The 27,631-nt window shown below is 33.1% G+C and overlaps 1 protein-coding gene across 17 annotated transcripts in view; it reads right to left on the reverse strand.

Moving 5' to 3' along the window:
* Window positions 1-27,631, reverse strand: part of LOC148310441 (spectrin beta chain-like) — a 118,965-nt gene that overhangs the window by 44,568 nt on the left and 46,766 nt on the right. For 11 of the 17 annotated variants that reach the window (XM_088258425.1, XM_088258423.1, XM_088258424.1 and 8 more), the window contains exon 1: window positions 2,457-2,548. In XM_088258425.1, coding sequence (XP_088114551.1) covers window positions 2,457-2,538 — 82 coding nt within the window. In that variant the 5' untranslated portion in view covers window positions 2,539-2,548. Of the gene's footprint in view, window positions 1-2,456; window positions 2,755-7,861; window positions 8,019-27,631 lie in introns of those variants that run through there. The other 6 variants (XM_088258420.1, XM_088258412.1, XM_088258422.1 and 3 more) reach the window with 2 other exon arrangements.

Raw genomic sequence — 27,631 nt, forward strand, 5'->3', positions numbered from 1 at the left:
AAATCTACATACGATTGTACAGAGAGGTATTCAAAGGGCGCAGGCGGGTGAAAGGGCTGCAAAATGGTCAGCAAAATCTTCCCTTGGCCGGATGTTTTCTTAGAAAATAGTGTTGGCAGATTTTCTTAAGGGAGGACTATTTTAAGTCTCAAAAAGAAATTACCTCACCCATACAGGGTGTTATATCGCCGAGGAAAACAAATTTATGAAAACAAACTATATGTTTATGTTATTCCGCGTAAATTCCGAGTGCCAAAAAAGTAATAAAAAAATATTTAACCGCTTCATGTCTATGTGTATCTATTAATTACGATACTGTACTGGTTTTCAGATTCAACAGTACCTACGTTTGGAAGATAACTTCACCCTGCTGTATAATGATCAAAATCTTGAAGGAAGAAAAAACAACTGTGCTTGTCTTTTAGATTCAATAGTACCTACGTTCGGAAGATAACTTTGTCCTGCCCTACGATGATCAAAACTTTGGAGAAAAAAACTACTGTGCTTGTTTTTTTTTCGATTCACCAGCACCTACGTTTGGAAGATAACTTCACCTGCCCTATATTGATCAAAACATTGAAGAAGAAAAAAACTACAGTTCAGATTCAACAGTACCTACTTTTGAATGATAACTTCACCGTACCCTATAATGATCAAAATATTAAAGAAGAAGACAACTGATGTTCTTGTTTTTCAGATTCAACAGTACATACATTTGGAAGATTACTTCAGCCTGGCCTATAATGATCAAAACATTGAAGATGAAAACTACTGCGCATGTTTTTCAGATTGAATAGTACCTACGTTTGAAAGATAACTTCACCCTGCTATGTAATGATCAAAACATTGAAGAAGAAAAAAAAGAGGTCAAGACGGGTTAACCTAAAAACGTAAATAGTAAGGGTCCACAATAGCACAAAAAACAATGTTTTCCCACGTACCTTATAGAGTCCAAATTGAGTCCAAATTTTGTGAATAATCTTTAAATACAGTCAAATGATTTTTAAATCTATGGCGCAAGAAATAATAAAAATAATAATGGTTTAGCATGACGATAGAACTACGGCACACTGATGAAAACACTTAAAATAAACCAACAGAAATAAATATTATTTTTAACTCCCGAGATAAAAGGGTATAACGAAATATTTACAGCGCCCCATTTAGAAATTTAAATTAAAGTGCGGATGTGGATATAGTCCCGAGAGCCGGTTGTTCCTTATTTTCAAATTCCACTCTTATTGAAACACCAAAATACTTTAAATATCCAATTAATCGTTTTTTGACCCTCGACCCTTGAAATTAGTATTAACTTACTTGCAAAAACAGCCTTATCATCTATTAAAAGATTATCCCTTACCGCCGACATTTTTTGCGGACTTTATTTGGGTTATGGCGCTAAATGTAATTAGGGTTTCAAAGGAAATATAAAAAAAATATTGTGATTAAATTAATAAAAATATTGTGAATAAAAAAATATTTAAAAAAAAACAGAAATTTATTGTGTTAGTTTAATCAACGAAAAATTACCTTGGGTTGGAGAAAATGAAGTATGTACTTAACTCAATAAAAAATGTTATAAATAAAATGTATGAAAACAAGTGGTTTTTGAGTATTTTAATTTTATAAGCTTTAAAGCAAGCCCATCCATACAAAATATATTATAACTAATAGAGAAAACGACGATGGAATGAAAACAACCATAAAAAACCACACAATAAAAAAAATATGTGGATCGTTGCCAATTAAAAAAGATAATTAACGATTTTTCAAAGAAATATTGATTTTAACAGCAGAAATAACCGCACCAGTATTTACTTTATGTTTTATATAGGACGTATTTTTTAGAGGTTTGGTTTTCAAACCGGCAACATTGTTTCTACAGACTGTCAATTTGATAGTTGATAGTTGATTTGTACTTAGTACGTTTTGCCATTTCACCATGAATAGACTGAATGACCTATATGCACGTCGTAGGTTCGGTGAATAGGCTGAAAACAATATTCAGCTTGATCCTCTTTTTTAAAGCAAAATTTTGTTTACCGATGAGGCACATTTTTGGTTAAATGGCTATGTCAATATGCAGAATTGCCGAATTCGCAGTGGAGAAAACCCAGAAGCCTTTGTCGAGACGCCCTTACATCCATTAAAAGTCACTGTTTGGTGTGCTTTATGGGCAGGTGGAATCGTTGGCAAATATTTTTTTAAAGACGATGCCGACCAGAATGTTACGGTCAACGGAGAGCGCCACAAGACCGTGATTACTGACTTCTTCGTACCTCAGTTGAATGGCACTGATGTGACAGAGCTGTGGTTTCAACAAGATGGCGCAACATGCCACACGGCAGGTGCCACCATCAATTTATTGCGGGAAATTTGAATTTGTATACCTCTAAAAAAACACCGTATACTTATATGTATGTTTTATTATTGTTCAAGCAAAAACAATGTTTTACCTCTTAGTTCAACGACGAATTTCTCAAAAGACTCTCCTTTGACGTCCGTCCTCAAAATATCGTATCCTTCCGAAATCGACATTATCACAAAACTTAAAATAATAATAAATATGTAAAAGAACACACGCACACGATTATTTTATTAGTCTAATTTATAACCCACTAATTAAAGTACAATTCAGTGTACATATTACGTAAGTTAAACCAAACACCGTTATCTCGGGATATAAAATTCTGTATTAACCGCCGACTCGACGGCGTACAATTTGCGGACATTTATTTACTGAAATGTATGATCGAAAAGAAACTTTTTATTTGTGTCAAACATGTGGGTACTCCCATACTTCTAACACGGAATATAACGTCACAAAACATACATCACTAAAAATCACAAAAAAATAGGCATGCAAAAAACATTTTTTTTCTGCAAGAAGACTAACTGACATTAAAGAATTTCAAACACTGCACAATATAATGGATTTCATACGAGAGAAACCCGAACGATGATTTTAAATCATTCGATATTTATTTTTTCAAACGCGGTATTTTTATCGATATTTTATCAATATTTACAGCGAAAATCGCGACAGATGGGTCAAATTCAAACAATGCACAACTATAATAGATTTTATACGAGAGAAACCCGAATGAGGATTTTTAATCAGTCGATATTTATTTTTTCAAACACGGTATTTTTATCGATATTTTATGAAAATTTACAGCGAAAATCGCGACAGATAGGTCAAATTCAAACACTGCACAATTATAACTGTTTTATACGAGAGACACCCGAATGAAGATTTTAAATCAGTCGATATTTATTTTTTCAAACGCGGTATTTTCATCGATATTTTATCAATATTTACAGCGAAAAATCGCGACAGATAGACACCGGCCGAGATGTCATAGCCGATGTCTTCGCGCAGAGTGCCATTCTGCCCATTTTGGTGGGTATTCGATGCGATAACGCCATAGCTCTGAAATGGGATTCATCACGCGAACGGGTAGCGAACGATGGCACGGGCTAGAAAGTGGCAGACGATGCGTTACTGCGTGCGCCCGGCCGATATTTGACGGGTCGGTGATTTCAATAAAGGTCAGAGGTTTTGACATCTGAAAAAAACCCAGCCGCAGGAAGTCAACGGTGGATGTGGTAGAGATAGCAACGGCTACTGGTTGATAACAACTGGCAAGAACGCGAAAATAACTTCGAATTATGCCAATAAATCTGAATGTTTATATTCCAGTGCCCAGAACATTTATAAATTAAAGGTAAAAATAAAAGGTAAGAAATCGGTCCTTGGATTTATTCACCTTTAAGTACCTACATGAACACGCAAACAATAAAAACATATTTTTAATTTTAATTAAAGTTTTACTTGGTAAATGTGGAATTGTTTAATTGGCTTTATTTTTATTAATGTAACTATCTTTGTTAATGTAATGTAATGTTAATTATTGTTAATGTAACTTTTTTTATTAATATACTTTTTTAAATGTAAAGCTGTACACTTGTCGAACAAATAAAAAAAAAAACAAAATAAAAAATTTAAAATAACACTATTTCTAAAAATCTATTGTGACACGTGTTCGATGCATTCCGCATAATTTTCAAGCACCATATGTGAAGTTAAGTCTAAATTTTAATTTTGTGTCCTTGGGACGTTGAAGGATGAAGAGGGGGTAGGAGCAGTTTCTAATTTTTATTTATTTATTTATCTTTTTTATCAGTGGGAACAAAAACAATAAGGGAGAGGCTTAAGTCATTGTCATGTTGTTGATTATGGTTTTATAATTATTTATATTTTTATAATTTTCAATTGTTTCAAAATGTTGCAGTAACATTCTAATTGAAATCTGAAGAGAACTAAGGGAGATATTAAGGTATAAACTTTTAATAAAACGAGAAACGTGCGTTCGCATACGTCATCAAATTTCCGTCATCGACCGTTTTATGACGTCATATGGTTTATTGTCCATGGTTTATAGAGCTGTAAATGTAGAAGTGTGGATTGTTCGTTTACCACTACACTACCATTTGTGTTATACAAATACAAGGGGAGGGGGGTGGGAGGGTGGACCATAGATATCAACAAATAGAGCCGAAAATAATTTAGCAATTACACCAATATTAAAATAAGTCAATCGTTTCTGTGACGTCATTCATAACCAACTTACGCCAACAACGTATTTACGAAGGCGCATTTTCCAAAAGAAAATGATGAATGAAAATATTGATTATATCGGCTGTTATAAACACAAAACGAGTGTAATGCAATCCTTTATAGGTTGAGTATGTTAAATTAGATATTCCTCCCATCTGACAATGATCCATTCGCATCAATAATTACCAAGCAAAACTAAAATTAAAAATGGATAGATATTACCATAAAGTGACTGCCGAATCAATCAATGAAAATAAAAAAATATATAAATTACGACGAGATCGAATAAAAATTTCACGATTCAATATTCACCGCACGACCAATACATGATCAAACGTAACTTAAGAAATCGAAAATAGTAATAAATATTTTAATAAAAAGCAGAAAGATCAATATAAATAACACTTTCTTGTTGTAAATATTGAAATAAAAAAGTAAGCAAGTACCCTTTACAGAATTCTACGCAAAATATTCAATTATCAAGCGGAATCCAGATAAGATTACAAAATATGTTAAGTGAAGCGGTTAACCTTTGATAAGCAGATTATAAACAACTGAATTTGATTGTAATATTTTTTATCTATACTTGACTCTCAGATGACTTGCCTATTGCTATTATAATAATAGTAATAATTATGTACATACTTTTATATTTAAATTTAAAAACAAAAATCCGTTTGTTCAAAAAATTACGTAAAATCATATATTGAATGTAATTATTACTATTGTATAAAACACTACTTAAATTCACTTAATTTAAAATCATCTTTTCAGAAAAAATTATATTAACTCGTGGTTATCAACCCCCGCTTGTTGAGCATACAACATCGAATTTCTTCTATCCTCTCATTAGTCTGATAATATCGGTAATGACAAAACCCGGTAACAGATCAAATAAAATATATGTATATAGAAAAAACTATAAAGTTGTTATTTTATTATATTATAATAATTAAGTCATAGTTTGCAAGTATTTAAAAAACTAACTAACTAACCATCACGCCGCTTCCCCGCAGGAGTAGCAGAGAGAATAGAGCGCCACACCACTCTGTCCTTGCAAACATTCTTCGCCTCTTCCACGTTCATGCATCTCCTCATACATACCCGCCGATTGTTACGACTCCTAACCTGACCACTTGCAAGTATTTATATATATATATATATATATATATATATATATATATATATATATATATATATATATATATATATATATATATATATATATATATATATATATATATATATATATATATATATATATATATATATATATATATATATATATATATATATATATATATATATATATATATATATATATATATATATATATATATATATATATATATATATATATATATATATATATATATATATATATATATATATATATATATATATATATATATATATATATATATATATATATATATATATATATATATATATATATATATATATATATATATATATACATATATGCGTATATGTATGCATGCATGTTGTAATTTGTACTAAATTGCCTCATTTTAATTCGAGTGTAACATACTGCATATGAGCAATAAATCATCTACCAATATAAACCGAAATGTGTTGCAAAACTCGGTGGGTACATTAAATATTGCAGAATGTGTGTTGTATATAAAATTATGCATATTTTATGATGCACATAAATGATATTAACAAATTGCTGAACACTACGACCAGTTAGTTGATAATCGGCAAAATATGAATTTTATACAAAATTTTATACCGTCTTAATGGCCCCAAGAGGAAGGAGAAAACATGGTTTAGCATAACTAAGCAGACGGTAATTTCTATGTCCACAGACTATAAATCGAATCACATAACGACTTCTTTCGAAGAAATCGTCAATTTATTCGGTTTTTTAATTTTTGTAGACAAGGTTTATTCTATACCGCTTGTCGTGTTCCTAGTTCCTACTGATGCACTGATGGACTAATATAAACTTTATAAAATAAAACAAAATAACTTTGTTTTTAACCACTTTTTTACTGGTCGATTTTTTTCTCCAAGCGATTTCGACAAGAACCTTGTAATCATCAGGGTTTAACATGTAATTTATACACGTTAAACCCTGATGATGACAAGGTTCTTGTCGAAACCGCTTGGAGAAAAAATGTACCGGAGAACGGGGCGGCTACTTGAACTTTGATGTGGCACATTTTATAAACTTTATAAATTAAAATAAAACAACTTTGTTTTAAACCACTTTTTATTGGTACCGTAGAACGGGGCTACTTGAACTTTGAGGTGTTACTTGAGCCCAGTACAAAAAAATCTGTATTTGGTCTACAATAATGAACGTATCGTGACAATAAGTGTCACCTATCAGGGAAACAATGAATCATGTCGATACGTTCATTACTGTAGTCCAAATACAGATCTAAATATTTTTTTGTACTGGGCTCAAGTAACACATCGAAGTTCAAGTAGTCCCGTTCTACGGTACTAATAAAAAGTGGTTAAAAACAAATTCTTCATCTTTGATGAGATATCAAAAAATAATATGAAAATAACTCCTGTAATTGGAGATACTCCGGATTTTGTGAACAAGTATTTGGACGTACTCAAAATGTTGTAAATAAATTATCTGGTCAAATTATAAGCTTAATAATATAAATGAAAATGATATTTTCTGGCGTTTCTCATGTGTGTGATTATAATCCAGGATTCGGACCTCACATACTAATATAAGAGTTTCTGCTTACTAAAAAGCTTCTTTACATCTAACCAATAGATGTCTCTAGTGAAGTTCTAGTGATTCAAGAACAAGGTTTCTAAATTGGTTCATATATTAACCGAATTTGAGAAATGCGGTTGTCAATAATGTGTAGAATTGGCGAATGTTACACGTGTGTACAGAGATCATTTAAACCAGCCTATGACGGTCGTCAGCCCCGTAAATGCCCAGACTTCCATATTCTTCTTCATCTTAGATGAGATGTCAAAAATAATACGATGCGAAGAGTTCTGGCAATGTATTTATGCCCTTCATTATACAAGTACAAAAACACAAAGCACAGGGAAAGAATTCTTGTCAAAATTCAACGGGATACCCTCGATAACCCATATTCTTCTTCATTTTTGATGAGATGTCAAAAAATAATATTAAGTAATTATATTTTATTTTATGAAGTTTATAAAATGTGCCACAAAGTATCTGCGGAAAACATTCAAGAGATGATGGACTAATTACTGAAATGGTAGACTCACCGGCTAAAGCCTTGATGCGGGACCGCTCGAAGAGTCGGGACGAGGAGTTCCCGCCGTCATACTCGTAGTCATCTAGTATCTCCTGGCCGGGCACCTGGGACGGGTCCCAGCGCACCATGGAGATGTCCGTCGTCATGCCGTGACCGCGGCGCGCTCACTGCAACAAGGAAGAAATAATATTTATTGTAACTGCAGACAGTTGGTAGAATTCCATATTGAATTGTTGGGTTATATATCCAAAGTAAAACAAGGTTTGTTGGATCGAATTCTACATTTATTTATGTATATGTTAATACGTGACGCGTTTCGTCTTCTTAGGACATTATCAAACACTCATTATAGGTGTTTGATAATGTCCTAAGAAGACGAAACGCGTCACGTATTAACATATACATAAAAAAATGTAGAATTCGATCCAACAAACCTTGTTTTACTTTGGATATATCGCTCACTCCTTTCAAGAACGTCATAAATCAAAAAACTTGATTTTTCAGGAGAACGTTTTTAAAGTTTAAAAATATAACACAATGTATTAAAAATAAATATCAAGCCACTTATTGAACTTTTTACTGTGCAACAGATCTTTTTAGGCAAAACCTGAAGGTTTTTTCTCCATTTCAAAAATATTTAGTTTATTTAAAAAAAATATTAAACAATACCTTTTCTTCAAAATGCAAAAACAACACTTTCTGCCCTGTAGCGGGTAAATATTAAGTTAAAAATATGCCGCTTTTGCTGGGATATAGTAAATTTTCTTGGCATTCCGAAAACATGCACAACTGAAAATTGACGATTTTTGATTTATGACGTTCTTGAAAGGAGTGAGCGATATGCACGGACCAATGAGTCCATTCGCCGGGAACTACGCTTGGATGGCTTGACTCTGGCCAATATCTGTACCCGACGGATTCTCCAGTTCTTTGGACACGTTGCGCGTGGCAACGAGGATAGCCTGGAACGACTAGTTGTGATCGGTAGCCTGGAGGGAAAGAGAGGGAGAGGAAGATCCCGATCCGAATGGACCGATCAAATTAAGGGAGCAGCAGGCACCTCAGTGGTTGGAGCGCTACGTGCAGCGCAGTCAAGGGATAACTGGATAAGAGTCATTGCTTCTGCAAGGGTCACAACCCTCAGCAATGAGGAATAAGACGGAGAAGAAGAAGAAATAAACGTAGAATTCAATCCAACAAACCTTGTTTTATTTTGGATATATTACCCAATAAGAAAGAAACACTTCAAATCGTGGCACACACATTTCGCAACATACAATCCCAACATTCCTTCTTTCATGGATCCTCCCTTTCTCCCGTTTCACTATCTAAGAGGTATCAATGAAAGGAGTGACCTTATCAGTCAAGTTGGCAAGTAGAACAAATCGCTGGTTAAATGCCAAAGGGCCGCAACGCAAAAAAACTCTTTATTCCAAAAATGTTATCTAAATCGTCAACATTTTCATATTCCAAAGACACCCATATGAGCAATATATGATCAATCACATGAAGTTCCATGATTTGAGTTCACAACAACCATTTATGATTGGATTTAGAAAGCTTTATTGGATTTAGCAGAGACACTTTTATTTTTATCCAAGATTATTTTACATACGGGGAAACGCCTAAAAACCTCATTTTCAATTATTTATGCAGCTTTTACTTTTACCAGCTATTTTATTCACAACATTTTGAGTAGCTAAATATTTGTGAACAAGTATTTGGACACACAAAATGTTGTGAAATCGGTAATCAGTTGAGAATGTGGTGTCTGCCTAGTCAAAATAAAAGTCTATTTTTTATTTGAATTATTTTGAATGTGCTACAATTTTGTCACATGTGACATCATACACAAAACAAGGCGAGCTTTTGTCCGATACTAAAAATATATTTGTAATCTTAAAACCTTCATACGATAGCTAACAAATTCATCACATTCCTAATACAACTAGATCCGTGTATAACACAAAAATACGTTGTATTTCTCAGGTACAGAGTGCAGTTCTCAGGTGTATCGTTTCAACTGCATCGAGGGAACAAACAGACCGAAAAGCGAATGCAGATAAAGCTTACAGTGCAATCGATACCCTACTTGCGACTCTTGGCAACTGCATCCTGAACGTGTCGCAATACGCGACACGATCCAACATTTGTTTTCACTGCCATCACGAAATGGGTTCACGTTACTTAATATAATATATACTTACCATTCGTCAATTATAGGTAAATAATAAGCACAGTAAACCACCTATAACGTTGAGATAAGTACCGCGTTATTGGAGAGAACGTTATAGAGGGTAAATGTTTTAAATTGTATTTCGATTTTATAATGACTTGTTACGGTCATTTCCGCTGGTTAAAGTGTAAAAATACAATTTAAAACATTGACTCATTATAACATTCCCTCGAATAACGCTGCACCTATCTCAACATTATAGGGGGAATCACGGTATATCAATATAGATTAGTTGCTAATGAAAGGTTAGCTATCGGAGAAAACGTTATAGAGGGTAAAATTGTAGTTTAATTTAATAATGACGTATTACGGTCATTTCCGCTGGTTAAAATGTAAAAATAGAATTTACAACATCAACTCCTTAAAACGTTTCCTCCGATTACGCGGTACCTATCTCAACGTTAAAGGGGGGTTTACGGTATATCAATAATAGATAAGTTGCTAATGAAAGCTTATTTAGTGCGTGTGGCGGAGCGCGGAATTCCACTAGGTGAGATCTATTCAATTTCCAATTCAGCCCATCGGAAAATACTGTTTATATTTTTTTCATAACATATCTGAGAGATACCTTTAGATTTTCATAAACATCAACGACGTAATAATGCCATAATTTATTTCCTTATTTACGACTTCTTTGCAAACGGTAAGAAGACATTGCATAGAATACAATGACTTCATTTTTATTATAGGTGTCTCAAATCGAAACTAAGCATCTATCGTTTTTATACGAAAGAAGATGGAAGGATTTGGCTGGCTTGAGTGATCACTTTATACGTATGTGTAGTGTTTGCCATTCTGCCCATTCATGACAACCTCCCCCACCCTGCTTATCTCTGCAAGCCATTAACTGTTATTTTGGGAGTCTATTCCTGCTTTTGTCCGCCTCCGTAGTGTAATGGTCAGCACGCTCGGCTACTGTTCTGGAGGTCCCGGGTTCGATTCCCAAGGGTGGTAAAATCAATACAAGTGATTTTTTTCACTGTAATATTTATTCAATATTACCCTGGACTGGTACCTGAAGCGGAGGGCTGATCACCTTTCCTTCATGTGTAAATGATCAAGATAACACTGCGTTTATATGATGCAGTGCCCTATGCACCATTGGGTGCGGATAAGGGTTTTATTATATTATTATCCCTGCTTATAGCTAACATTGGCTTATTATAATAGGCAGGTATACTTATCTTTTATTACGTTGCATATTTATATCATCTCTCAGGATCATTTTTCAATATCATTACATAATTTTCTTCATTAAAATACTTAGAACCATTTCAACATTAAAAATTATTAAATAAATATTTTTATAGTTTTTGTTTATTACGGAAACCATTACTTTCTCTACTTCAAATTTGAGTATCGACAAAATCACTTACTACGCATTTTTATGACGATAAAAGTAAGGCAAATTGGCTGTTCGAGAGTTTTAAAGCCAAGAGTAAGAGCTAGGCGTGTAGGCCAATTGGCAATTGGCTAAGCATAATATGAGGTTTTCGTCGAATTCGCTTGAATAATATTATCTTTACGTCAATGAACTGAGAAGTCAGATTGTGAATTGGTGAAATATATGTGCAGCAGTGAATGAAGACAGCTGATATGGCTCTCCTGTCTAATTACCTAAATATACAAAATCATAAAAAAAAGTAAGTGATGTCTTCAAAGTGGAAGTCGGTCTGAATATGAAATGGATGTGCCAATAATGACAACATGAATACGCATTTAAAAAAAATATACATAAGTTTATTTTTTTTGTACATACCATACATTACATACCATACATACCATACATACCATACATGTATCAAGAAAACCTTAGCGGATTATTTTGAAATCATATGAAAGAAGCAAAGATATGTTTGTACTGTAAATAATTGTGATTCTTGATACGTACTCTTTCAAAGAAACGTATTAGTAGTAGTTATATGGTAATAAAGAAAAGGTGATTAAAACTGAAATACTAGAATGATATTTCTTCGGTGACAACGGTTCGAATCGAGCTAATTAATTGCAGAAACGAAATGAATCAGTCGAAGTATAAAATGGTAATGTGAAAAAACGGTCTATCATTTGAGTCGAATATTGTGGAACATCCTTGGATATCACAGTAAAGCTATGGGTCCTGGTTTACATATAAAACTATACACTAAACTAGCAAATATCGAAGTAAGGCTATTATGAGCCCATTTTACACGTAAAACTAAACGCAAGACTGGTAGATATCTAAGTAAGGCTATGATGGGCCCTCGTTTACACGTAAAACTATACACAAACCTAGCAAATATCGAAGTAAGGCTATGATGGGCCCTGATTTACACGTAAAACTAGTGGATATCGGAGTAAGGCTATGGACCCTAGTTCACACATAAAACTATACACAAGACTAGAGAATATCGAAGTAAGGTTATGATGGGCCCTGGTTAAGACTATACGCAAATAAAGTCTGTTTTCGGGCGTTTTTTGAGCGACTTTAAAAGAACTACCACCGAAAATAAACGCTATTTCCCGATAACGGATAGAATCAACTCTGTTTGTGAACACGCTTAGGTCTGCTTTTACTCAAAGTAAAAATAATAATTAAAAAACAACTGACCATATTCATATACCATCGTAGAAGAATGTTACATTATGCTAACCGTGAACACATTGACCGAGATACAACAGCATGGATACCAATCGAGCGGAATCATCAATGCGTGCCTCCTCCAGCTGCGGCAGAAGTCGGGTTGGAAAATGGACGAAAGCGAAAATAGCAATGCCGGTACAGAAATAGCACCGGTCGAACGGGAAACTCCGACATTCCTCACGCATGGGAATACTATGGATTAATGGATCCACCGGACCCGCGTGTATGTGAATTAGTTATGAGCCATTGTGAACGCCCAGAGTCGATAATACAATACTCCAACCGATTGAGATACTCAATTTCAACATCGTATTATACTAATAACACGAGGAAAATTGATACAACAAAATATATCCACGTATTATGCACGCAATAAAAAAATTAAAAAATATCTTAGTTTTTGAACTTATGTTATTTTTCAGATTAAATTAGACATTCATACAAGGATTTTTTAAACAAAAAAACAAGTGTACGTGAGAAATTTTAATAACTAGGATGTATTTAATAAACATGACATTTTGATTTATCACTGTACGTTTTTTGCCAGAGGTTTTTTTGTATCTTATTGACTACTAGCTGTACCCAGCTACGTTTTACTGTGGCTCAGTCTAGTTAAATGTAAAAGAAAGAAAACACATTTATAACAATGATTGTGAAGCAGTGAAAATATTAAAAATCTATAAAACAACAATGCAATCATAAACATTGAAAGTGCCAAGTGACAACAGTTGTTAAGAATGTCCGCCATGTGCAATTTTCAAGAATTGCGCGCGTCGCTGTTACATTTAACAGATTGCGCTACCATTACGGTCAAAAAGCTTTTTTTTTAATATCACGGGTAAAAGCAACAGTCACAATTACAAAAAAGCACGTGCGTATTGAATGCAACATTCTGTCAAATTTCAAAGCAAAAATATTTGTAATACTAAAAACATTTATTTAAAAAGAAATACACCGCACGTGGTTTAAGCAGAAGTATGAAAAAAAACAGCTTTTTAAAATCGGCATTTTTTAAGTTGATTTTAGGATATGCATTACGATTCATATAACCGATGTTCATATTCTAATCCGTCGATATTTAAAAAGGCCGTGGGATAGTCGTGCAATGATCAGGATAAAAAAAGAGCATCATATGATTAAATTAAGGTCAACTGGTACATAAATATCAATGGAGGTCGAGAAGATTTAGGATTAGGGGGAAGCGAGATGAGATCGTAGGTGGAGTATGATTAGACCGCTCCTATAGAGAGAAAGAACAAAATATAATGTGAATTAACGATACACGAAGCTTCCTTCTGAGAAAAATTATGTGTATTATGTAGATATACTCGTACCATAAGAGTCCAAACCTTATCGATATACATTATATCACTATTTACCAAGTATAAATAATATTATATTTTTAGATAAGAATAACGAATGAATGAAGATAACATGCTACACTGGCAGTGCACAATAGAGTCCTAGTTCCAACCATAATGTGTAAAAGTAAAGCATGGAGTTGGCAAAAGAAGCATTATCGATAAAATTAAGAAAGATATGTTGAGATAGTTTGCGCACGTGGGTCGAATGATTAAAGAACAGTAAAACAAATTTATGGGACCAATGTAGATAAAAAAAACAGGCAGAAGGACACCGGGGAAAACTTGGTATGATCAAGTATTTCAAATACTTGAAAGTGGTCGGGTTAAGAGTCGGAATAATCGTCGGGTGTGTATGAGGAGATACATGAATGTGAAAGAGTTAAACATTATTTGCCAATATGGATTGGTGTAGCGTTATATTATCTCTCAAGGGAAGTGGCGTGACGGTTAGTCAGTTAATTTTATATAGCATTGGAGTTCAAGCTTTATCGATATAATATCATTATTTACCGAGTATAAAAATATCATATTTTATAGATAAGACCAATGAATTAACGGAGATAACATTCTAACATTTCTTTATCTTCGGCCTATCGTGCCTTTCTTGGTTTTACCAATGTGGCAATTACAAAAATATATTCAGTAAAAACTATTTTTAAAACTGCAAATACAATGTATTTATAAATCAATAAAAATAAACGTTTTCAAGGATATAGTCTGTCAGATTATTCGGGAATTATTTATTTCATTTATAGAATTTCATTCTAATTTATATATTACATGTTAGAATCAAATACTAATTTTTTTAGTTTACCAAATTGTATTTTATTGTTAAAAACACATAAAAATAAAATTTGTTACAATTGTTTCGCCTTATTATGTCATTTTCAAACTAATGTCATTAGTTTGAAAATGCCATTACAAGGCGAAACAATTGTCACACATTTTATTATCATGTGTTTTCTACAATAAAATACAATTTGGTAGACTCAACAAATCAGTATTTGATTTTAATATTTAATATTAGGATTATGATTCATAATCATGTCAATACATTTATATTTATGGGTGTGGCTATTAAAATTCCAACTTGCTTACTGTAAACCGATTCAATGTCAATCTCAGCGAACATCGCTGGCCGATGTACGAGGATCATGGAGAAAAACAAGTATATGAAAAACTTAACAAACAACATAAATTACAGAGTTAATATAAACAAGAAAAAAGTGAGAATATATACAATATAATTGCATACTACGAAGAGAGTATAGAAAACAAATTTATTTTTGCACGTGTTTAATCCAATAGTACATAAAATTGGCACGCTTGTGAAGTGTTTTCAAATACTATCTAAATAAATATAAATAAAAATATTCGTTCGTTCAAAATCCTAAATATTTTAGTGTAATTTGCTTTGAAATCTTAACGCAGCGTTGCATTCGATTACGCGCATGTTTTTTACATACTTACCTGTGACGGGAAAAAGAGTTTTTTTTTTAAACGACTGTCTTCGCCGAAATGACAGCGCCATCTGTTAAAAATAACAGAAGCATACGTAATACTAATCACTGCTCGTGCTGGGCGACGTGCTACTTGACACTGCTGTCACATTTTCAATGTTTTCGATCGCATCGTTTTTCATAGATTTTTAGTATTTTCATTGCATTCACAGGCATTGTGAAATTAAATATATTACAATAGAAATGTGCTCTCTATTTTCTTTTTTTTCTATTTAACCAGAATGAACCACAGCAAGGCGTGACCGAGTACAGCTAATCAGTAAATATATTATACAAGTATGCCGTTTCTAAAAAAAATCTTTTTTTTTTTACAAATCTATGATTATTCCTTGATATATAACGTTTTTTTAAAATATATTTTGGTATTTAAATTCTGGGTTATTTCATTTTAAAACTGAACACTAGTAAAAAAATATTGTGTGAAAAAAATATATGGCGTAGACCCATTCTATGAAACAATCATAATTAAGTTTTAAACCAGATTATGAATCCATTCAAAGTAGGAATGAAAATAAATCCTTAAGCCCTGTTTTTTTAGCTAATGATCGTAAACTGAAACGAAACACCATACAACAATTTAGTAATTTAGCTTCGAGAGTGTTATTTTTAGTCGAATGGCTTTGGCCAGTGCAATGTTTACATTATCGAAGTAATAAGGTGCGGCCGTACAAGCGATAATGGTATCTGAAAAGATAAACATCGGTACGGTGTTTGCTTGCAGGTGAATTAGGGACGACAAATGCAATAACGGAGACTACACTTCGCCCTAGAAAAGACACGTTAATTTTTACGACATTCAACGACAAATTTGCGACATCTGCAAGATGTTAGCGCGAGGCTTTTAATAAATATTTTTATGATGTTATTACCGGCAACGGAGCTACAAAAACAACATGGACTATTCTTAAATATATCAAAAATCGTCAATTTTCAGTTGTGCATGTTTTCGGAATGCCCAGAAAATGATCTATATTCCAGCAAAAACGGCATATTTTTAACTTAATATTTACCCGCTACAGGGCAGAAAGTGTTTTTTTTTTTGGATTTTGAAGAAAAGGTATTGTTTTTTTTTTTTAAATATACTTAATAGTTTTCAAATGGAGAAAAAACATTCAGGTTTTAAGTTTTTCTGATTTGTGACGTTGTTGAAAGGAGTGAGCGAAATGTGAACATAATCAGAATATAACTATGTACACAATTATTTTATAGAAGTTTATACGATAATTGAACGATTTTTTTATTAACTTTTCCTTGTTGCATATTTACAATTCGAACTATATGAGAAAGAAGATGAATCATCAACAGCCTTGTTTTCCGATCTAACATGTCGCCTGATAGAGTTACGTTTTTTTAAACATAAATAAAAATCACGTTCTGAAATTAAATACAAAATATTACATAGAATCAAGATATAATTTTTATTCAAATATAAGGACAAACCCTTTATTATTTAACAAAAATAAACCCTCGCCTAACCATAAATATCTGAATTCCGAATAGGGAGTAGGAATAAGGAATAAGAAAATGTTCCAAATAAAAAACAGCAGTCAGAAATAAAACCCAACGTCGAGATTAAACTTACATACTAAATCAAAAGAAAATTTAACGACCTGAAAATTCCTTACAAATCGAAACAAGTGTCACCGATATAAACATGATTGGAATCTTTAAAATTTATTATGTATTTCATTTCTTCCTTGTGTTTACATTAAAACTCGTTAAAGGAAATTGGTCAATAATATTTTCCATCGTAATTTGCAGACGCCAACGTAAAATCAAATAGTGGTTAGAGCAGTTGAACTGAAAATTCAAGATAACAGGAGAGATACATCCTCGGCATTTTGTTTGGCTTCCTTCCACGATGAAATTCGACTACAGACACTGCAGTGCACTGCCCGATACAATGGAGATATAATAACGGTACATTTAGCTGCTATCCGACCCGATTTTTTAACATTACTGCCGAACAAAGGCCAATTTACTGTCTGCCTTTTGTACCTATAAAACTTCGATCGTTTCACTGTTGATAAACTTTTCATACATTTTATTACGGTAAAAAGTAATTCATAATGTGTTATTTCTATCAGGTGTATCACCTGACCGATTAAGTAAGGGATCTAGGCTCGAATCTGAACTCAGACAATAGCTGATCTTTGATTGAAGACAGCTGTAGCATTGAAAACATTTGAATGCATGGTAAAAAAATTAAATTCTATTAATTATTAATAGAATATTTAAATACAAAAACAAACTGATTAATTATATTTCCACCTCGATTACCATTTCATAAATGTAAAGCAATTATGAAAGTTATATTAAAGTAATGAATAAAAAGGAAATGAAAAGAAAACCTTTCATCATAAACATAGATAAAACATCACAGAAAAAATATATATGCGCATCTTTAATAACTCTGAAATAACTTTCAAATTAAAGAATTTATGAGATAATATTTCAAATACATTTTCAGGTGAAACCAATTTTATTCCCTCTCCAAGCAAGTTTGTTTGGGAGGAACAGATTTACATACATTAAAAAACATACATAATAATTACACATAGCGAGTGAAATTATTACAGCGGAATACAAATAAAAATAAAACTCCTTAGGGAACGTGAACAAATGATGTACGCGAATGTTTAAATGTAGCATATTTTTTAAACACAAAAATGTTTATTGAAGTTATTTCCAACGAACGCTTTCCTTTTGTTCTGAATGAAAAAAAAGTTTTCGCGTTTTACCATTCGCTACGTCTTGTCACGCGAACTCCGGCTCATTTCATTGTTCAATCACGCTTTAAGGTCTGGATGGATGCGCCATCTTTTCAATTTTTAATAGTCATAGGCTAGGGCTTCTCAAACTTTTTCTGCAAAAAAAAAATTCGGAAACTTGGTTTAAACACAACAATTATACAGAAAAAAATAACAGGTAAGTATAGAGTTTTTTCATATTGCTTTTGTAATAATTATTTGGAATTTTATGAATGCACGTTTAACCTCGGCTCGTAACGCATGTCTGTATTGAAAACTATAGTGCATGTTGGTCTTCGGGTCGACCAAAAATCGCATGTGTTAGACATTTTGTGTAGTTTTGAGTGTGTAAATGGTGCTATGGTGGTGAAGGGTAGTATTGTTTGCATGCTGTGTTAGTGATTGTCCTGACGAAGAGACGGGTACGTCTCGAAATCGGTAGACGTAAAAATCTCGGTGAGTGGTTATATACTAATTTTATTAACATTTTTGTAAAAAAATAAATAAGTAAAAATGACTAACCACAAAGTAAATGCTTTATTTTTTTTTATTTGTTAAAAAAGCGTAGAAAAACGGCAATGTAAATGTATATTCAACCGCGAATTGTAACGTAAAAATGAGAAAATAAACATGCACTTTTTAAAGAATGTCACTTGATATTTAATTTCAAGTGTATCAGAAAACTGGGGTTAATTTTAGTCAGGGTGCTTTAGAACCGGGCCTGGTGGTATTTTTTTTTTGCAATTACAATTGTTTCACGTTATAATGGCTGATTACTGATTACTTTTGCCAGTTTTTCAGCCGACGCAGGCCGATTCCGCGAAGGAAGGATACGGCCACGGAATACTCAGACGTTTAATAACGGCATAGCGGTACCCGTTGTGGGGAATTATGTTCACACGTCACGCCAACAACAATGGCGCGTTGTAGACCAGACCAAAGGGCGACACCCCGACTGCTCGCTGAATGCTGCTTGCTGCTCGCAACGGTACTAGCGCATGGAAATATTTCAAATATGACGTAAAAGGGGGATCGTGACGCAATAAAAAAGGGAATAAGATATGTTTTTAAATTGACGTAAGAGAGGAAATATTTCCTAAATTATTTGAGATCCAATGCAAATAATATGTGAGTAAAAAATGTTTTTAGAGGTTTTTTTTGTTGACATATCAACATAGATGAGGAAGAATATAGATGTCTGGGCATTCCCAGGGCTTACGAACGTCATAGGCTGGCTTAAGTAATCACTTTACACACATATAACATGCAACAATTCTACCCACGATTAACAACCACACTACTCAAATTCTTGAAACTTCTAGATATATTGATAAAACTCGAAACACAATATGCGAGAGTTCACTAGAGACATCTATGGTGGGATGATTTCTCATTTTATTTGGGGTATAATGCTAATAATAGTAGTGAAGAAAAAAAGGCAAGTGATTTAATAATTATAATTAGCGTGTATCTACCATTTTCTGTCTACTTCTTATTCTTCTTGGCGTTGGTCTTGTGACCTGTTTTTAACAAGTATTACAATAAATATCACAAAATAATAACTATGAGCTAAAAAATGAGCCTGGTATAAAAATACACAATAGCCATAATAGCCGCTACTAGAGTAAATCGGGTCAACGTCCTTCGGTACAAGTGTACCAAACAGTTGGAAAAACGAACCGACAAAACTATAGCCGACGCCCTCTGGCTGGTCGTGCTACATTATTCAAGGCGCAAGGGCGAACACCTGTTGTCCCTCTCATCTGCGGGACAAGGGGGAAATATTCATAGCTTCCCCTCACTACACACTACGGTCAAATTGCATCGCGTTTTGAATACCCGCCGAATGAACCTGAAGAGCCCATTAGAATAATGACACATTGTCGTGTGAGCGATATGAAAGTACCTACAGCTTCCGTATAAAGAAGCAGTACCTGTAAGATGAAATATGGAATTGGTCAATCCTCAAGACAGCTAAAATCTTTGAAATTAATTTTTCAATGCGTACATCCGTCCAAACGCATTAGCGCGAAGATCAAAATAGGCAAAAGTATAGACTATAGACCATTGGTTGACCAAGTGTGACTCGGGAGCCGCTAAGGCTCTATGGCCTTTTAAGTGCGACTCCGACACGAATATCATAAAGGCCCTTCGACTTTACGTATTCGTGTGAACAAGCATGAACCTTATTAAAAGCAAACTGAGAAATCGTAATAATGACGAGAGCCTGGAAACGTGCTAAAAATAACGATATACAAACCTGACTTGATCAAACTTTCAAAGGAGATGCAAGGACATTATTCACTGTAGTGTTTTATGGATACCTTCAAGTTTTATTGAGTGAACACATAATTTAGTAAAATGTGTAAAATTATAACTACGGTGTACTAGAATTGCAGACAGATAGGCACTGAAGAAAATCTTTCGTCGTTGTAATGTGCATATTTGGCTCTTCGTCTAATAAGTTTGCCGATCGCTGGTACAGACCATTAAAACAAAAATTGGCAGTAGGTAAGGCATAAGGAAAAAGTAATTTTCTTTTAGTAGATTTGATTGATGTCGAGTCCACTATAATTTATTGGACATACATCACTGAAATTTAACGCAGTTAATAATAATTATATCCCAAAGTGGTTATTCAAATTACAAGACAGTACTTCCAGTACGACGTATAGGCACTCTAAAGAATAAATAAATAAATTTAAATAAACCCAATCAAAAATACAACTTGTTAATGCATCAAAATAAAAATGAAATTACAACGTACATTAACGTGCGGTTATCATATGAGTATAAGGCAGTAATAAATCTTTCTAGAGTAATGAAATGATTTTCGCGTATGATACTTTTCTTAAATAATGTTTATCATTACGCGAAGACGTTTCACCATGTTTAGAGAAGATTGAACGATATATCATAAAGTTTCATACAAAATCAAGTACTAATTAGTGACGCCACATCACGAGCCCCTTTTAATCTTCAGAGTCCGCCATACATATTTTAATGGAATTATAAAAGCGGTGGAAGGAAGGCAGCTAATAAGAGCTGTGGAGAATTGTGACGCTAATGTCTTAAAGACTAGATAGCGACACCTGGGTATTAACTATAATAGTATAGCCTAAAGCGGTGAAATTCGTCTCCGACAGTGCCTGTAATGTGTGTGACCGCAAAAACGCCAAAGACATATTGCGCAAGTAGGAATCTACATACGCGCGAACGTTGGACAAAGCCCTTGTTTAAAGCCTCAAGTGAAAAAGTTAAAATAAACCAAATTTTAGGTGATTAAAAAAAACTGAAAATCACAATTTCAAATATATATTTAAAAAAAACTAAATTTTAGAGTAAACCTTAAATTAAAAATAGATAGATAGTTCCACAAAGTGACTGCCAAATGAATTAATGAAATTAGGTAAAATAAAAATCTACATTTCTGTTGAATTACACCCATTGAATAATATAATCTATATAAATTAAAATGTAAGTGATCGTTTGTTCGTAAATATTAATCCTCTAAAATTATTTACACATGGCTTTGGTATTTCGATATTCGAATAAGCGAGTGTTTTTTATATACCGATGACAGGTGAAAACATGTTTTTTTTTTAATATAAATCTCTTTACGGCAATGGCGGAGCCATCTGTTAAACGCAACAGCAACAAACACGATACCAATCATTGCTCATGATGGATAGCGTGCTTCTTGACAGGTGCTAGAATATTGTATACCCACAAGCCTTGTGAAATTAAACATATTTAAAATTGTGTGCTTTCCTTTCCTATTTAACCAGACTGGTCCACAGCAATGTGTGGCTGGGTATAACTAGTCAAAAATAAAACAATAATAAAAAATATGGGATATCGCTTTGACTGGGATTACTATTTTAGAGGTAACTCCATGAACTCTCCCATATTGACAGAAATTAAACGTATCAGTAATTGTGTGCTCTCTTTCATTTCCTTCCCATTTAACCAGACTGACAAACAGCAACGCGTGAATATGTAGCTTAAAATAAAACAACGTTTGACAATCCTATTTAGGTGTAACTCTACAAACTCTCTCATATTGACAGTTCATTTATGGGTGTGGTGCGTCCAGACAGACGGCTGACCATATTTTGTGAAGATGTCCTATCTTATCTTAATGTGATTGATAGCTTGACGGATGTGATGCGACCAGTATGGCGCCATTATCTGTTTAAAAAGAAAACCAAGTATGGTTTGTTTGCCGAGTCTGTTAGTGTTTGGGTAGATCAATGGAACATACTGAGAGATATTGAGAAATAATTTCGGAGTGCTATTGCGGTCAATCACACTGAAACAAAATTTTATCCTTTAAGGGTGTTTATTGTTATTTTCCTTAATTCATTTTATTATTATATATCACATACATAATATTTTAAGAACTATTATCATGGTACTTTTTTATATTATATTTAATCTAATATTTTTGTTTTGGTTATATATTTGATTTTTTGTGATACGATCGAGAAACGGATTTTTTCAAAAATATCTAAAATCGCGGAAGTGTACACCAAAAGATTAAAATAATTAATTTTGTTTCTGATTCCTTAATTATAAATGTAATAATGGAATAGCAGAATGGTGCATAGTCTTCAAAATAGTATCAAACGGGTTTGTGGAAGTAGCTTTCATTAGTTACAACAACAACAAAACCAATTTATTTCATTTTCAAGGGCAAATGTCATTTTTATAAAATTACTAAGAATTTCAACAATTTTCAGTACATTTTTCAATTCGGTCAATGTAATGTAATGTAATGTAATGGACTCGAGAACTAACCAGTAAAATTCATACATTAAACTTCTACGAGAATTTATGTCTTTTTTGTGTAGTTAACAGAATTTAGTTTCGAGATTAACAGAATGCAGAAATACAAATCGTGGATAAGATTCATAGAAAATTACCTAGATAGTACCGAGCTACAGCAAATATAATCTCAAAACATTTGGAAACGTTCCAACATTTTGACGGTGCATTGTACCTTATCTCAAATACAGGAAATTGAACCAGGTGTCTAACTGTATATTGACTTTTTTGCCGGATAACGTTAACTTTTAAGATGCAACAAATCATGTAGTCAATTATTTGCAATCGATATAAGTAATGGAGTATTCTGTAAAAATATTAATCACGCAATTTTTAGTAAGCCAGATTGGCCATCTTACGTCATGCATAAAAATATAATTAGTACAATGCGAGTTGTCTTGCAAGATAACGTTGAAAATACAGGGATCATAAACTCGACAATATTTTTGAATAGTTACTTTTCGTTAAATATAAACAGCATATAGATAGGCAGGACAGAGAAGCTGACGTTGAACTAGTGAACCCTTCACGAAGACGACATATTAAGCCAGAACATTCTAGAAAAAGAACCGGTTTTCATTGAAGATGCATTACATACCGGTTTGTGATCTATTATTGTCTGATGTTGGTCTAGGATCTAGGCAGGTAGACTCAAAGTTCTATACTTGTATGTCTAAGTTGTAATGGTACGAATATCATCGATAATAACATACATTATAGAATTTTCACTCACGATACTAATTATTTACTATTTACTATTTCATATTTCAATGACATTGCTATTTAAAAAAATAGCAACATTAACATCAAGTAAATTACGACCGCCGCCAATAATATGTAATAGTAATTTTGTCCGCCTCCATAGTGTAGTGGTTAGCGCGCTAGGCTACCATACTGGAGGTCCCGGGTTCGATTCCCAAGAGGGTCAAAATAAATATTAGTGATTTTTCAGTCTAATATTTATTTAATATGACCCTGGACTGATACCTGAAGCGGAAGGCTGATCACCTTTCCTTCGTGTATTTAACGATGAAGATAACACTGTTCTATACGATGCAGTGCTCTATGCACCATTGCGGTGCGGATAAGGGTTAGAAGAAGAAATTAGGAACGTTTTTATAAAATGCTATTTTTCAAGTACTGAGTTTCTTAGGTACAGATAGCATCGGACCTTGTAATAATGCTACAATATTTTGTTATGTAAAAACAACGGCTATTATCACTAACGTGCATTCAGATATACTCACAGTTGTTACACAAATATCCAATTCGATATCAAATACTAAATACGATATCGAACACTAAAATATCAACATCCGCCCATTCCGATATGCCACCAATCACTCTGGTAAAACTTGTGAAATATCAATATTGAATAACGAGAACTATATCAAATAATGCTGGGTGCGTTATTGGGTCAAAAGGAACAAACTGATGTAATATAAATGAAACGAATATAATGCACTTAAGGCCCATTATTCATTAAGTCGCAAGTAAGGTTCTCTAAATCCAGGTAACATTTTACGTAAATGACATTTTTCTTAAAACGCCATAAATGCATTGAAAAATCAAGTTTTCGAACGAAATAATTAGATGGCTTCGAAAAGAAAAGAGTAATCGAATGGTAAGGAGTTTAAAAAAAACTATATTTATTCTAAAAAACAAGCAAAAATACAATATACTTATACATTCTTTAAAAACAACAGGCGTGAAGAGAGTGTTACCTCTCCGGTGGTCAGCCGGTGATTGAAATCTGTGTTAGCGAGTAAGGCCGTAATGATGTTTACTAGTACTTCTACACACGAATACGCAGATTTTTTATCGTTATCTGTGCTTTTACATTATGTTGCTGAAATCTAAACGCGGTTAAACGTGAAATATGCACGTTATTTTCTACGTTGCCAATATCGTTAAAAGAAAAAACAGCAAGAAGTGATAACCACATAGTTGCGAGCCAATAACTTAAGACAAAATAAAACAAAATGGATAATTGATTCATGGAAAAATTTCGACATCGTTTTCGACATATCGCTCACTCCTTTCAGGAACGTCATAAATCAAAAAACCTGATTTTTCAGGAGAACGTTTTTAAAGTTTAAAAATATAACACAATATATTAAAAATAAATATTAAGCCACTTATTGAACTTTTTACTGTGCAACAGATCTTTTTAGGTAAAACCTGAAGGTTTTTTCTCCATTTAAAAAATATTAAGTATATTTAAAAAAATAATTAAACAATACCTTTTCTTCAAAATGCAAAAACAACACTTTCTGCCCTGTAGCGGGTAAATATTAAGATAAAAATATGTCTCTTTTGCTGAGATTTAGTACATTTTCTGGGCATTCTGAAAACATGCACAACTGAAAATTGACAATTTTTGATTTATGACGTTCTTGAAAGGAGTGAGCGATATGTAACATGGATTCAATACATAAATAAATTCAATACTTGCGCGTCAAGTGTTACACATCACATCAAAATACCCCGGCAATAGAAGAATTATGCAACTTCAACAAAAATCAGAAGTGTTTTATTTATCTAAAAATTATAATGTAATGGACCGGGTTCGATTCCCAGGGCGGGGGAGTCAAATAAACATAAGTGACTTTTTTACTCTAATATTTATTCAATATTGCCCTGGACTATTTGCAAACAGCATCCAACCGGAGGAAATGGAAAGAGGAAGAGGCCTATATCTAGCAGTGGAGGTCAGAGAGCTCATAAAGAAGAAGAAGATTACCCTGGACTGGTAGTTGAGGCTGAGAGCTGATCACGTTCCCTTCATGTGTTAACGATCAAGATAACACTGTGTTTATATAAGGCAGTGCCCTATGCACCATTGGGGTGCAGATAAGGGTTTGAGGAAGAAGAAGAAAAATAATCGTCTTAAAAAAATAAGTTATCTGACTCAATTAAAAAAAACGTGAAGATTATATTTTTAGACATACTTATCTACCAGTGACACATTTGAAATTTGGAGAATCTCAAAACTGAACTAGGTCGTATGATTCAATTATCCATAGACCTCCCGCATATACCAAAAGAAACCGCTCACACTCGAATGTCGAATTGGCGAGATGCCAATCATTTTATTATTCCAGTGATAATATATTCGGAAAAATCATCAAACGAGAGTACTTAGCATGAAAATCGAGAGATAGTCAATATTATTATTGGCGAAAAAAACCAAGAAGAATCAAACAATAAAGTAAATAAAATATTCAATAGCGATTTGTTGCTTCGTTATGAAATTTAAAATGTGCGAGAGAGTAATATTTCTTAAAAACGAATCCACTTTATTTAAATTTCACGTTCTTAAACCTGGTTGAATTTAAAAACGAGTTATTAAAATGTACTTTTACTTTTGAAAACGCTGAATAATAAAAACAAATAAAGCATTGATTACTGCTAAATACGGTATGAAACATTTTCTTTCGTTCCGCTTATAAAATCCACGCATTGTAAAACTCCGTATATTATTTATGCTCAAAAAAAAATCAGACATCTGCGATACGTTAACGTAAGAGTTGTACGCTTATTTACATACTACTATAACTTAAGTGAAAATGAAAACAAGAAATAATAGTGCTAGTTAGCGATGACCAATAAATTTTAAATACTTGAGTAACTTCACTTGGAGGTTCCCATAACATCTAATAATATAATAATAAAAATATATTAGGCGTTTAAAATAGTACCAAATCATCATTCGCTCGATTCCATAACACCAACTAACTAACCATCTCACCGCTTCCCCGCAGGGGAAGGAGAGAATAGAACGCCACTCCAATCTGTCTTTGCACACAATGTTCGCTTCATCCAAATTCATGCATCTTTTCATACATATCCGCCGATTATTCCGACTCCTGACCTGACCACTTTCAAGTATTTGAAATACTTGATAATGCCAAGTTTTTCTCAGTCTTCCTCTATCCCTATTTTCATCAACATTTTTCTCATAAATTTGGTTTACTGTCATTTCCTTACTCACTAATGTTCTATCCCTCATGCCCAAACCATATCAACACACCTATCTGAATTTTATCGATAATGTAATCTCAGTTTTCATTACATTTAATGTAACTCGAAATAAAGGCATTAAAAAAATATACATACAGCTGGATCATTTTTAAAAAATCGTTGATATAGACAGACCCCTTGCAAGTCGTAGACCTCTGGGGGTCGATATAGGCCACTTTGGGAATCACTGATTTAAATTAAGGATGGTGAAATGCGGTAATTAAGGATGGTGAAATGAAATATCGATACCTATAGAAATAAGCAATCAATGTTAAAACTATAAAACAAGCTAAATATTAGTTGTACGTCTTCCTTTATAAAGTAAAGCTATCGATTTGGAGAAATGGTTGACGCCTTTTACTAATACCAATCGGCCACGTCTCACAATACCAACGGGTACCACTCCTAAATAACAAAAAATAAATAAACAAAAGGTA

Source organism: Brachycentrus maculatus, unplaced genomic scaffold, assembly GCF_059751285.1.
Source record: "Brachycentrus maculatus isolate JH-2025_06_01 unplaced genomic scaffold, ASM5975128v1 h1tg000095l, whole genome shotgun sequence".
NCBI lineage: Eukaryota > Metazoa > Arthropoda > Insecta > Trichoptera > Brachycentridae > Brachycentrus > Brachycentrus maculatus.